We start from the raw sequence: 13903 nt of genomic DNA, 5'->3' as shown, positions 1-13903 counted from the left end.
CTGTAAGGTAGGCAGGCATCTTGTCGGGCCTGCTGTAGCAGCCACTTGGGGTCCCACCACAGTCAGAGTCGTCCGGGGTTAGCCCGGGAGACCCCGGGGTGGCCGTAGACACCGGCCGCCGGGTCCTCTTATCCCGGAGCGTTCCGGGGCCTTCCGCTCGATCAGAGCGCTCCGGGGCATCCCGTGGGCGCCCGGGGTGGCGCGAGTGTGTCCACGTGGCGGCCTCCGGGGTCGCCCGGTGGACCCTCCCGGGCCGGGGTGACCCTGGCCGACTCCGTAGCTCTGCCCGGGGTGACCACGGTCTTTTACTGTGACGGGGGTATGGTAAATGGAGGTGGGTCCCAGCCACCGCCCATCTTCAAGTCGATGGGACAGGCAACTTAGAGATAAGCTGTCCGCCGCCTATCGTCTTATCTTCTGAGCGCACGACATCCCCGTAATGATGATGCTCTTACAGGAAAGTCGCGCACCCCCTCAAGCTCTGCAGGGAGCCCGGCGGCGAGGCGCTATAACTGCCTGGTAAAAGATCTTTTTACCAGGCGGGTGTCTTCCAGGGGAAGGAAGTTCCCTCCGCGCGCCGGGCCAGGCCTAGCCCGCTCTCAGTGGGTGCCCACGCCCAGTGCGTGGTCGTTCGTGGTGGGGTCCCACGGCTGCCCTCGGCTAACGTCGTCGGCTGACGCAGCCGGTGGGCCCGTCCTTCTTAATCACACATGAGTCCGGGGTTATGGGGACCTCGTTCCCATTACACTGACACATCCTTTTCAAATTATAGGTTGTTTTGTTTTGCTATGCACGTAGATATTCACTATGTTCAGATAGATAGTATTCACTATGTCCAGATAGATATTTAAATTAGGAATAAGTCCATTCTACCCTCCCCCACTTGTCAAGGAGTCCGAATTACCCCTGAACTACAATACCGGGAAGAAAACCCCCTCAACTCTCAATACCGGATAAATCACCCCTAGATTGTGTGGAGGCGATTTCCTAAAGTAGGCCCCACCTGTCAGCCTCTCATCTCTCTCTTTCTCTCCCTCCACCGCCATAGTCCACCCCACTGCCTGCCGTCCCCTACCGCTGGAATGGACCTCTCAAGCTCCGCCACCGACGGCCCCCCTCCCCCCGAGCTCCGCCCGCCAGCCGCCTCATCTCGCATCTTGAGCTTCGACATCGGCCTGTGACGGCCCAGGTTTTTAAATAGCCAATCTAGGGTTGTCAGCATCAAAGCATGCATCATTAAATGAAATTATTGCACATGAAATGACGAGTTCTTCAAATCACAGTTTTTAAATGTTTAAATTATCTTTCAAATTATAACAAATAGGTTTTCAAAATAAATTTAAACCGTTGCTTAAATGGATTTTTGCCCAAAACCAATGTTATAGGTTTTCGAATGACGAACAACTTTCGTGTTCAAAGTTTTTCGAGTTGCCACACAAAAATGGAAGAAAAATTTGGATTTCGAAGCATATACGACATTTTCAAATGCACCCAAGTTTCAAATTTTACTTTTCAAGCTAAGTTTCAAATGAATTTGTGCCTAAAATGAAAGTTGTAGGATTTGAGATTATGAACAACTTTCGTATTCAAAAGTTTTTCGTTTGACCTCGGGAACAAGGAGAAAAACTGAACTTGCAAACTGTATTTTGAAACTTCGAATTATTTACCAATCTGCCATCAACTCCATCTCCCTTCTCTGTTTCCCGCCGTGACGGCTGCGGAAGGAACCCATCGATGGCTACGGCGACACGGTCAGCGGCGTTGTGCTCCTGCACCCGTACTTCTGGGGGAAGGAGCCGCTGGGCGCGGAGCCCACGGACACCGGTTACCGCGCCATTTTCGACCCAACGTGGGACTTCATCTGCGGCGGGAAGTTCGGCCTCGACCACCCGTACATCAACCCGATGGCGGCGCCGGAGGAGTGGAGGCAGCTCGGGTGCCGCCGCGTGCTGGTGACCACGGCGGAGCAGTGCTGGTTCGTGGAGAGGGCGCGGGCGTACGCGGAGGAGATCAAGAAGTGCGGCTGGGACGGGGAGCTCGAGTTCTACGAGACCAAGGGCGAGGGGCACGTCTTCTTGCCCAAGCACGGCAGCGACAACGCCAAGGAGCTCGCCGTCGTGGCCGACTTTGTCAGGCGCTGTTGAGATTGATTTGCTTGTTCGTCCGGCACCTGGTGAGTGATTTAGCAACAAAGATATGCACAGGCACACAGTTAATGATTTTCATTTTGTTGGCCCGATTGCAAGATTTGAAAGAAAAATAAACTGTCTTATCTGTCAGGAATACTCCTGGTTCTGAATTTCTGGTGCGCATTCAGAATTTGAGATTGGCATGGCACTGAATTTCTAGAGTAGGCAACCAACCTCCTGTGTTCGATCCATGTGCTTTAAAATTTCCTTGAAATTGAATTCCGCCAAATAAATTTAGCTTCTGCTTCACGACCCAGTAACTTCATCTCACAATTCGACAACTCACCTCATAAAATTAGAAATTGATCCATTTCAGTGGATGCTTCTTTTGAACTACCTGCACAGACAAGTACTTTTTAACTAGTCTTCCATTCCACTCTTTATTCAGAAAGAACTTTTATTGCACCAACAGTACAAATGGCAGTACTTATGCTTAGACTTGTAAATAAAGGAGCATTATTTTATCAGAGTTGCAGTGCGGTTAGTGCTTCTGATAACATTTGTGCCAGAAAGGAACAATAGTTTTTATTACACGCATTACGAGTACTCGAGTACTAAGTAGTTTTTATTACACCTTTGATCCAAAGGAGTGTTCTTATTTCATCTGAAATGAAATGACATGTGAGTCACGATGATATATATTTAACTTTGAAATTTTTTAATGGTACAGATCTAATTTTTCCAAATAGTATATTGCACAAATTTCAATTCTGGCCGGCCTCTCTGATTCAGTCGCTGCCAAAGAAAGCAACCACCTGATCCCTCAGCGGCTCAACGCCAAAGACATGGGATGCAGTAGAATTTTCCACCAGTTCCTTTCCTTCAAACATAAGGATGCAGTCACTGCGCGGAGCTAGGTGTAGGCAAAAGTGGGCTATGGCCCCCTTGCCATGCAAAATTTCCATTAAATGAATAGTAAATTTGACACTAATTATTGATTTAGCACCTTAATTACCAAAAGCTCCCCCCCTAAGTTCTGGCTCTGCCACTGGATGCACTGGAATTGCCCCCTCAGCAAGGGCGCATGAAGGCAAACCATGGTGAGCACCCGCCATGACCGAGGGCTCCTCCTAAAATGGTTTCACAAATCACAAGTGAAGTCAAAACGGTGAAGTAAAACAAGTAGCTTCATCCATATTCTAGTTTATTTTTACCTCAGTTTACAAAACAGCTTCATGCTATAGTGCTTCAATTTGCGCGAAATAGTTGAAGCTGAATCCGATAAAAGCCCTCCTAAGGGCAAGTACAACATTGCAGACGGTTGTCGTCTTCTTGGCACAAACAGACAGCTTGTACAATGGATTGTCTGTTTGTCTGTCTGCAAGGTATTTAATTCACCCTTTGACACAGAAATTATGGTAATCTAGTGCATACTTGATCCTTGTAGCTATTTTTGTTGCATACATGAGAGAATGCATAATATATTGAAATAATTCGCGTGACTCTTAAAACAAGAATGTATAATACTTGAGAACAACAAGAAAATAATACCTGACAGTTCACACTTGACAGCAACAAGAAACACTTGACAGTTCACACTTGACAGCAACAAGAAACAGATCAGCCTCCATGGTCATGTCTCTAAAATGACAGATTTTATAACCTAAAAATGACATGAATTGCAGAAATGGTCATGTTTCAGAAGATGACATATCAGCAGTGCTACTTATTTTTTAGGAAACTAACCTCAATTGTTAGCAAATAATTTCTTTTTCAAACACCTCATAGTATCTGCATGATCTAACTTTTCTTCATTAGACATCAAAGAAACATCCATTAACAACAGGCGATTGTATGTGTCAAATATTCTAGTCTCCAATTCTTTTTTTTTTTTGCGTCCCTTTGTTTCTCTGCTGCCTCTTCTTGTTCTTTTGCTGCAAGATGGGCAAGCTTTGCTTGTTTGATCTTCTCAAATGATAACTTTTGCTGCACTTCCAATACTTTCAACCTGTTTGCATGCTCTTCACACTGTATTTTATCAAATTTATCCAGCTCCTCAAGATCAATATGGTCCACCTCCTTACTTTTGGCATATTTTAGCTTTTTAGCAGTTTTTTGCCCCATTGGTCTTGGTTGTTCGTAAAGTCGATCTTCATCTATACGGCTACTATCATCTCCTTCCTTCTCCCTGCATGAACCCTTTCTTTTTCTTGCTGCTTTGAGCCCATTGTTGTATGTAATTCACTTTGCTTCAGTTTTAATAGTGTCCCATACTTCCATCAACACAAAACGACCTAGATTAAGTTTCTCATTGTCTTTTATATAGAGTACATGGGCCTTCTCAATCCAGATTTGTTCATTATAGCTTGTATAAATCATTATAGCCTTCAACCAAGCATTATGAAAAAGGTCAGTCCTCTTATTTACATTATGGAAACGATCATTGATTTGCTTGGCATTTCTGCGCCTATAACATGGTGTAGTCTCATTGTACGTAGCCTCAACATCAGTCCAATATTGGTCATTCTTCCTATCAGCACCGATGGTACCGATGGTTGGGTCTGTTGAGTTGAGCTGCCCAGAGCTCATCTGTAAATGTAATAAGTAGTATGGTACGTAAAAAACTTCAAACACCATAAATTGCAATGAGACTCACCATCCTGACATCTTCATCTTGTGTCCAAAAGATTCGCTTCTCAGTCTTAGGTGCCTTATCACCGCTGTCAACATTAACATATGTATTGTCCCTTGATGAATTAGGAAAGTCGAGAATTCTTCTTTTGACTGAAAATTTTGGGGTACCCAAAATCTTGCGAACTTTGTGGCGGCTTGAATGGAGGCAAACTGAGAAGATTCTCCAACAAAATTAAATTGTTGAGACAAGTTAGGTTGGATAAAGTTTGTGAAGCTTCCAGGAGGTGTTGCATCCCCCCTGCAATAAGTAGGCAATATTAGGATGGATGGATCAACTCACTCATGTTTCAAAATATACTACCTGCTTACTCTAGAGGCTGGGTACTCATTAGCCATAACCTTGTTTTAACACACTACAACAGTCATGAGTATTCTTGTTTCATTAGACATAGCCATATTCTTGTTTCGTTAGACATGTATGGTTAGATATACATACAACACATGGGTAGATCCGCATGAACTTCATAAAACTTGAAATAATTCATGATAACAACTACCAGCAACATAACTGAGACAGAGTACCATTACTAAATCGATCAAGGGAAAAAAATCATGCTCAACCATTACTGCCAAATCATAGTTCTACACTCGTGTACACTGCTTCACATCAGCAACATAAACATTGAGCAAAACTGAGAGAGTACCATGTTGCAGGATCTGAAGATTGAGAATTCCATGGTTGAGCGACGGGGCTTTGTTTGGCACTGCTGAAGAAGCTGCCGGCGCTAGCGTTGAAGAAGCAGCTGCCGTCGGTGAAGGACTCTGGTGGAGTAGCCGCCTCGCCATATCCTGAACTCCTCTGCTTTGGCACACGCGCCACCCAGCCCGAACTACTCTGCTCCGGCACAAGCGGCACCCGAGCTCTTCCCTGGGCCTTCCGCATCATTCTGCGATTGCGTTGCAACTGCCTTGTGCATCCGAGCCGCATCCTCCTTCAGTAGATCTTGCGCCACCACCACTGCCGCCTCCTTCCGTGCGTACCGCGACATGGTGGCCGGAACATGAGCTAGGGTTGGATGGGGGGACGCAGAGGGAGTATTTCAGGGAGAGCGTGGAAGAGATTTTTGGAGATGTGGTAGGCGCGAACCTTGGATGCGAAACGATCTCACCACAACGCAGCGGATCTTTGCCTCCGTTGGCTCCCCGCAGCCCGTCGTACAATGGGCGGGTTCGTCGCCGATTCGCTTGGGAGCACGAGAACAAACCACAGACGGATGTAGCGACGGGTGGGTGGTAACTGCAGCTCCGGGGGGGTTGCAAAAAATCGTTGCATGTTTACGGTTCTCAATAGCGCGTGCGCATTGTACGTGCCCTAAACGGGGCCTATGCTGTGAACAATGTTGGCATCTCCATCCTCTCCGGCCTAGAAGATCGGGTGGAGTCGCCGTGCTTCGATAGCCACAGACAGCACGTGATCGCTGGAAGATTGTCTGCCGTAGGCACGCAACCTGCTGCTTTTTAACTTTGAGCTACCGATGGACACTGTTTCTTTGGGACTGAATTTAGCCAATAACTCATCTTTTGGTTCACTGCATTCACAACCCAAGACCTCCATCTCACATTTCGATCACTCGAATCATAAAACTAAAAATGGATCCATTTCTGTGGATGTTTCTTTCAAACTCTTGCCACATTTCGCGTACTGAAAATACAGAAAAATTTAAGGGTATGACACTGACATCCGTTCATTCCAACCCTTACTAGAACTTCTGATTACAACAGCTCTTACAAAAATCAGTAGAGTGCTTCGACTTATACACTTATAAGTAAAGGAACAGCTTTTATTACAGCGGCCGTACGATTACGACGTTTAGCTACTCGTACATCGCAACACAAAAGTTGAGTACTGAAATTGCAATACGCACCGGCCGCAATGATTCATTCAGTCTTGGCCAAGGAAGGCGACCAACCTGTCCATCAGTGCCAAGGACTCCTCGCACTCCGGCTTGTGGAGGAAGAACACATGCTCCTCGCCGACGGACTCCAACCACTCCACCGAACCGCACCAACCACTCTCCTTCACCGCCTGGTAGTACGCCGCGGCCCTTGCCCGCGCGTGGTAATCTCCCTCGGCCGAGCAAACAAGCAGCTTCCGGCATACCAGGTTCTGCAAGCTCGGCGCTCGTCGGCCATGGGGTTCAACCTCGGATCGTCCAGACCTTCCGTGCTCCCCGGACTAATAAGCAGCCAGAGCTTCTCCGTCATCTCCCTCGTCTCTCTCGACTCGCCGTCGATCGGCTCCTTTCCGGAAAACATAGGATGCAGCAGAATCGCCCCCGCCAAAGAGACCCCGGAAGGCAAACCACCGCGAGCACCTGCCATGATCGCTATGTTGTGAACGATGTTGGCGCCTCCGCTGTCGCCGGCCAAGAAGACACGGCTGGTGTCGCCGTGGCCGGACAGCCACGGATCGGCGGCCCCGCTGAGCGCTGCCCACGAGTCGTCGTAGGCCGCTGGAAGCGGGTGCTCCGGGGCGAGACGGTAGTTGACCGACACCGCTAGGACACCGGCCTTGGAGGCAACGGAGTTGAGGTACCTGTGGTACGCCGGAGAGACGGCCGAGTCGACCACGAAGCCGCCGCCGTGGAAGTACACGAGGATGGGCACCTTCTTATGCTCGGCGGTGAGGAGGTGGTCGGGGATGTAGAGGCGGGCAAAGACGCCGGTGGCGCCGTTGACGACGACGTCCTTGGAGGAGACCCTGGTGACGGCATCAAAGCCCGGCAGGGTGGTCTCCGTCCCGTAGAAGCGCTCGACACGGCCGTCGTGGTGAACGCGGAGGAGCGGCGAATCGAATACCAATTTTGTGGATGGATCCATGACTAGCTAGCTGGAGCCTGGAGCAGGGGAAAGGACTGTGTTTAGGAATTAAGATGAAGTGTCGGACCCTTGAGCTGATGCATGATTGGATTCGTTCCTTTCGCCGTCGACATTATACTTACCCTGCGTTCCAGGACGGGGTTGACGTTCCCTGGTCGAGAAACGCCGCCTCCGACCCTTTGAAATTGAAAGGGATGTGATTATGGTTGAAAACCAAATGGTACGAGTGGAGAAGAAGAAGAAGAAGACTGACTGCCACGAACTGAGACAAAAGCGATCGGCGATAGCACAACATATATTAGTCTTAGACTCCGAGAGCAATTTTTCAACAGAAAAATCTGATTATTGAATTCAGCAATCAGGTGCATCTTGGCTTGTTGTTCCATTGGTCTCGACCAATGGGGACCAATGTGGCCGTTGTCACGCAAGACGACGCATTCATTTCCCGGCGAAGAAAGCGACGAGCCGGTCCATGAGCACCACGGCCTCATCGCAACCGGGCTTGAAGAGGAAGAAGACATGCTCCTGGCCCAGGGACTCGAACCACTCCACCGCGCCGCTCCACCCGCTCGCCGCGAGGGCCTCGTAGTACGCCCTGTCCCTCGGCCGCAGCGAGTCCCGCTCCGCCGCGCAGACGAGGACCCTCTTGCACGGAAGGTTCCGCAGGCTCGGCGCCGCGGCGACCAAGGGGTTCATCCGCGGATCGTCCGCGCCGTCCGTCGCCTCGGGGCACGCGAACGACCACAGCTTCTCCGAGAACGCCGCCCACTCCGTCGTCTCCCCGTCGATGGGCTCCCTCCCGCCGAACCCCGCGTGGAGCAGGACCGCGCCCTCGATCCGCGCCCCCGCCGCCGAGCCCGCCTCGCCTTCGGCCGCGGCCATCATCGCGACGTTGTAGACGATGTTCCCGCCGTCGCTGTCGCCGGCCAGGAAGAGGACGCCGAGGTCGCCGTGCTGCGACAGCCAGGGGTCCCCGCTGCCAGAGACCGCCCACTTGAGCGCGCGGAGGGAGTCCTCGTAGCCGGCCGGCAGCGGGTGCTCGGGCGCGAGGCGGTAGTTCACGGAGACGAGGAGCAGGCCGGCCCTCGCGGCCAGGGAGTTGAGGAAGCGCTGGTACACCGGCGACGCCGCTGACTGGGTGACGAAACCGCCAACGTGGTAGTAGACGAGCACGGGGAGCTTCTTGCTGCCGACATCGGATCGGGAGGCCGTGTCCGGGAGGTAGAGGCGAATGGAGAGGTCGGTGTCGCCGTCGATGACGACCTCCTTCGACGTGACGCCGGTACTGGCGTCGAAGCTGGGCGGCACAGTGGTGGTGCCGATCAGGCGGTCGATGCGCCGGTCGCTGTAGATGCGGAAGAATGGACAATCCAGTATGACTTCCGAGCTCGGATCCATGGCGAGTGTGGGTGGGAAGGGAAGTGGGGGAGTAGTGACTGGTGACGAGCTGATTGTTTGACGTTTCTTGTCGCGGTCTACAGAGCTAGCTTTCACGCCACACCAGCCTATCTGTTAGTACTTATAGGAGGAGCGGAAATTTCAAAGAAGGTGGTGGCACACGTGGGCAAGGTATCACTCGTCTAATTGAGCTGTTTAGTTGTGAACTTTTGGAAATGGAATGTTTTCATGTTTAAAGTATTAAATATAGTCTAATTATAAAACTAATTACATAACTTATCTGTAAATTTCGAGATGAATTTATTAAGACTAGTTAGTTCATCAATAGCACACGGTTACTGTAGCAGTTAATGTATCAATTTAGTATCTAATTATGGTCTAATTAGACTCATTAGATTCCTCTTGTAATTTACAAGCTAACTATGCAATTAGTTTTTTGTCTAGATTTAATACTCCATGCATGTAAGATTCTCGTTCGATGTGATAGATTTGGAATTTTGAATTTTGTAACTAAACAAGGGGTGGGTTTAGGCTGTTCACACCGGCACCAGGTAAACGGTACTGGAGTATGATTATAGATGGTTACGGTTACAAAATATCCGCGTACCCGCGGATACCAAACCCGATGGGCGCGGATATGGATATGAGTTTGTGCCCGCGGGCACGGATGCGGGTACAACTTTAAACCCATTGGATATCATCTAACAGGTTTGTAAAATTGATACCCGAATCCGCAAACCCGTAAATAATGGTTCTTTTGATGTATTATGTATGAGACTAGTTTATTTATTTGCTCAAACTTATTTATTTTCTTAAATAAATAATGTTGATATGTTGTTTGTTGGGCTATAATTTATTAGTGCTAAGATATAGATGTGCATTCATTGATATATTAATATTTACATGCTATTAAAATATATTTGTGTGCTTGATTTTCTAAAACTTGCGGGTAAACGGGTGTGCCCGCGGGTATACGGGTATCCGCGAATAGCGGGTACGGGAATTGTTTTATACCCGTGGCGGGTAGCGGGCGCGGGTGCGGGCACGGGTTTAGATTTGCGGGTGTGGATTTGCAAAGTCAGTATCCGTGCGGATTTTATTCGTTGCCATCAATAAGTATGAGTATGCATATACAGAAAAATGGCCTGCAGCGGCGTCATAGTATGCATATATAGGAAAGTGGCCTGCAGCGGCGTCCGCTATAACGTTCGGTAAACAAGCAGAAGGGCTTGCCTCCGCTATTCCGAGTGGAGGTAGAGGAGGCCGCTATGTGCGGACGTGGCGCGGGGGTCGTGCGTCCGCATGCCATCCCAACCGCCCCGGCGCGGAGCAGGCGGACTGCAGACCTGCCTGCGGAGGCGGCCGACGAGCACCCGGACGGAGAGAGAGAACTCGAGCTTCCGCCCAAATCCGCTCCAGCACGAGCTCCCATCCAGATCCACCCGAGCTCAGCGCGGCGGAGCTCGAGGCGGCCGGAGCTTGCGGCGGAGGCGGAGGGAGGAAGGAGGAGGGAGGGGCTGCCGCTACGAGGAGCCGCCGCCGCCGCAGCGAGGAGCCTAAGCCGTCGGCGCGAGGAGCCGCCTCCTCCTTCTACTGCTTCGCCGCCGCCGCCGCAAGGAGCCACCGCAGAGCTCGAGGCCGGCCGAGCTTGAGCGCCGAGGAGGGAGGCCGAGCGAAGGAAGGCGCGATTGAGCTCAAGCGCCAAGGAGGCGTGGCGAAGCTTGAGCTCCCGATCCGCTGTCGTCCTCGCCAAATCCGCTCTAGGGATGAGCGGATCCGCGCTGTCGTGACCCATCCGGAGCAGGAGTCGCGGCTGGAGGAGAATGGCACGACCGAAGGAGGAGGCGCGGCCAGAGGGAGGAGGGTCGTGGATCCGCCCGCTGCCGCTGACGGAGCGGCGCAGGAGGAGGGCGGCGCGGTGGGGGAGGGAGTGGCGCTCAAGATCCACCGAGAGAGAGGAGGTAGGGAGGGAGGGCGCCGGGAGAGTAAAAAAAGAGAAAATTTTGCTGTGTGGGCTCTATTTGCTGGTAGTTGATATAGAGGAGAGATATGGAGGATGGATGAGTGCAGGAAAATTTGGTATAGAGGAGATAATCTCGATGACTAAGATGAAATATTTCTTTCGGAGGATAGAAATAGAGAAGGACGAGTATGAACAACCTTAGTACCTTATGTACATGTGGCAGGTAACCTTACGTGTCATTACGCCTGCTAATGGGGTTGAACCCACCCCAAATCTGCCCCTACCCATATTTCAAGAGCCCTAACTACCACCCGCCCCGACCCACCCCGTCGGCCCAATGCCCCAACCCGCCCCAACCCGAAGTCACTATGGAAGATGATATGCGACTTACGTGCCGATCTACTACCATAGCGCCCCAACCCGTCCCAACCCGTCTATGTCGTCAACCCAACCCGCCCCAACCCATTTCATAGTGTCACCCGTTTCCACCCATCTAATAGTACCCGTATTAAAACCCACCCAAAAAACTCATCAAGCCCCGCCCCATTAGCAGGAGTACGTGTCATAGTTCCACAAGCCAGTTTTTATCAGGATTAGCTAATTTTAGTTAGGGTAGATCCAAACATGATCCGCTAATCTGCAGCTAAACCTCCTCTAACAAGCTAAAGAACAATTATCCAATTAGCTGGTTACCTGATTCAACCCAGTTAATTCTAGCTAATCAGCTAATGAATTAGCTAGGTGGGACCAATATAAACAGGATCTAAGTAGTTGGAGCATATTGGTGCTAACTATTCTAGCTAATCAGCTAATGAATTAGCTAGGTGGGACCAATATAAACAGGATCTAAGTAGTTGGAGCATATTGGTGCTAACTATCCCACAATTAGTTTATATTTAGACCACATTTAGGGTTAATTTTTAGTTCCTGATCTACTTGAATAGACTAAAATTAAAAGCTAAACTTTAGCATTTATATCATTGCTCATACACGGCAGTGCGCGCACCTAGCTGCTATTGAAAATAATTCCTCGACATCTTTCAGCGCGGCAGCTATGGCTGCGTCGTGCACTAGATGGTTGCTGAAGGTTTGTTTATAATCAAATCACACCGTTCCTCTAGGACATACAAATCAGCATATGAATAGGTGTGCATGTGAAAGGACATTCAGTCGGTTACAAGAGCCTAAGTAGCAGTTCTGATCCTGAGTTCGACTCCTCGTTGGAACAAATATTTCAGGATTTAATAGCGCTGTACTTTTAGTGGTAGTCGATGTTCCAACTTCATCAATCTCGAGAACACATTAGTTTTCAAAAATGCTCATAGGAGTAGGATGCGTTCATAGAGGTAAGTATGCATGAGTTGTATTGTGTAATCAATAGAAAAATAGGTGTGTGTATTAAGTGGCGGAGAATGAACCAAAATTTAGGTGTGGCGGCGGGGCGGAGGCGGCGCTGGGCGGCGATGCAGAGGCGGGGGGGGGGGGGGATGCAGCGCGGAGGCGGGTGGAGGCCGGGCGGAGGCGGCGCGGGACGGCGGCGCGGGGGGGGGGGAGGCGGGTGAAGGCAGGGCGGAGGCGGCGATGCAGAGGGGGGGGTGTCAGCGCGGAGGCAGGTGGAGGCAGGGCGGAGGCGGTGCGGAGGCGGGTGGAGGTAGGGCGGAGGCGGCGTGGGGCGGCGCCGTGGAGGCGGCGCGAGCGTCGGGCGGAGGTGTCGCAGGGCGCGGCGCAGAGGCGAGCGGAGGTATGGCGCGGGCCATACAGCGCCATAACATGCGCTCGCCCTGTGTGTATTGTGGATTTCTTTTTTTTTTCACCTTGCCTCCTCTTCAGATTTTGTCTCGCCGCGGCCCAGCTCGTCATAATATTCGTGAATACTCCCCCACATCTTCCTCCAAATTTTTGGACACTAGCTTAGACGCGGAGTCCGTGTTAGTAAACCATTGCCCATGAATCAGAGATGTAGCACGCTATCGTCAGCGAGACAGCGACGATGACGCGGTGCGGCAGCGGCACCGTGGCGATGCGAGCATGTGACACAGTTCTTGATCCCAAGGCCCGTACAACGCTGGTGGGCGAATCGATAATCAACTAGAAAGGCACGCGGCAAAGCCGCGTAGGACTTGTATTTTATGTCGTAGTATTGTAGTTGGTAAAGATTTTAGATCATGCGTAGAGTAGCAATTATGGTATATAAGTAAATGTACAACATTTTGAAGTAACGTAGACAAATGCATCATTTCGCTATTTTCGTATAGATGTCATGATGTACAGTCCGTTGTTGCACTTGATATATATTTTGGGCACCCTAATGTGGTGCCAATATTATTTAAGTAATATATTATTTTAGGTATCAAAATGGAATTATGATATTTTTTACTATATTTATTGTGGTCAAAGAAGGAGTAAAGTTATTTATTAGGGAGGGCATGGGGTCTAAAAATGCGTATAATTCGACTTTGAATCATAAGATTTAGATGTGATGGCATTTTCTTTAAGGAAGTAGTGATTATTATATTAAAAAAATGATGTGTTGTTGTGGAGGTACCATAAGAAACCATAGAGAAATGGTGCTACGATATTATTGTTTTAGCGAAGTAGGATCTTTGCAATGTCCCGTTAGAAACTCTATATGTGCTCATATTTTCTCCCTATTAATTTTAAGCTTGCACTATATTTTATAATTTAGGTGTCTGAGTTTTTTAGTGTTATTCAGGCAATAGTTATTTTTTTCATTGTTTGGCTATATAAAAAATATAATTTGTCTCTTATGCGTGATTTATCCTCTTAATTGTATTTGTATTAGGCTGTTGTCGACATTAACTTTGAATTTAGGTAACTGAAGTACAGCGCAACTCAGCGGAACTCACTCCACTTGTTAGAGAAGAACCAAAAACTGAAC

The 13903-nt window shown here is 49.5% G+C and overlaps 2 protein-coding genes and 1 pseudogene across 2 annotated transcripts; 1 reads left to right on the top strand and 2 right to left on the bottom strand.

Moving 5' to 3' along the window:
* The first annotated feature begins 321 nt into the window (after positions 1-321).
* LOC120662700 (probable carboxylesterase 2) lies at positions 322-2963 on the top strand. Its single transcript, XM_039941795.1, has 3 exons — positions 322-375; positions 1725-2173; positions 2860-2963. The coding sequence occupies exons 1-2, from the start codon at positions 322-324 to the stop codon at positions 2142-2144; spliced, it is 474 nt and encodes a 157-aa protein (XP_039797729.1). The 3' UTR covers positions 2145-2173; positions 2860-2963.
* Positions 2964-6402: 3439 nt separating this feature from the next.
* Positions 6403-7906, bottom strand: LOC120660913 (annotated as a pseudogene).
* A 21-nt stretch (positions 7907-7927) lies between these two features.
* LOC120660912 (tuliposide A-converting enzyme 1, chloroplastic-like) lies at positions 7928-9202 on the bottom strand. The gene has a single exon (XM_039939572.1). It carries the CDS (start codon positions 9039-9041, stop codon positions 8082-8084), a length of 960 nt encoding a protein of 319 aa, XP_039795506.1. The 5' UTR covers positions 9042-9202; the 3' UTR covers positions 7928-8081.
* Between the last annotated feature and the right edge of the window lie 4701 nt (positions 9203-13903).

Source organism: Panicum virgatum, chromosome 2N (assembly GCF_016808335.1).
Source record: "Panicum virgatum strain AP13 chromosome 2N, P.virgatum_v5, whole genome shotgun sequence".
NCBI lineage: Eukaryota > Viridiplantae > Streptophyta > Magnoliopsida > Poales > Poaceae > Panicum > Panicum virgatum.
The sequence above is the reverse complement of the archived record's forward strand: the minus strand, read 5'-3'. Positions and strand labels throughout refer to the sequence as shown.

Excerpts from the sequence above, each read along its gene's own strand:
- LOC120662700 (XM_039941795.1), top strand. The coding sequence starts at position 322 with ATGGTAAATGGAGGTGGGTCCCAGCCACCGCCCATCTTCAAGTCGATG. Across the intron at positions 376-1,724 it reads TCTTCAAGTCGATGGGACAG|GAACCCATCGATGGCTACGG; the intron begins GCAACTTAGAGA and ends CGGCTGCGGAAG.
- LOC120660912 (XM_039939572.1), bottom strand. The coding sequence starts at position 9,041 with ATGGATCCGAGCTCGGAAGTCATACTGGATTGTCCATTCTTCCGCATC.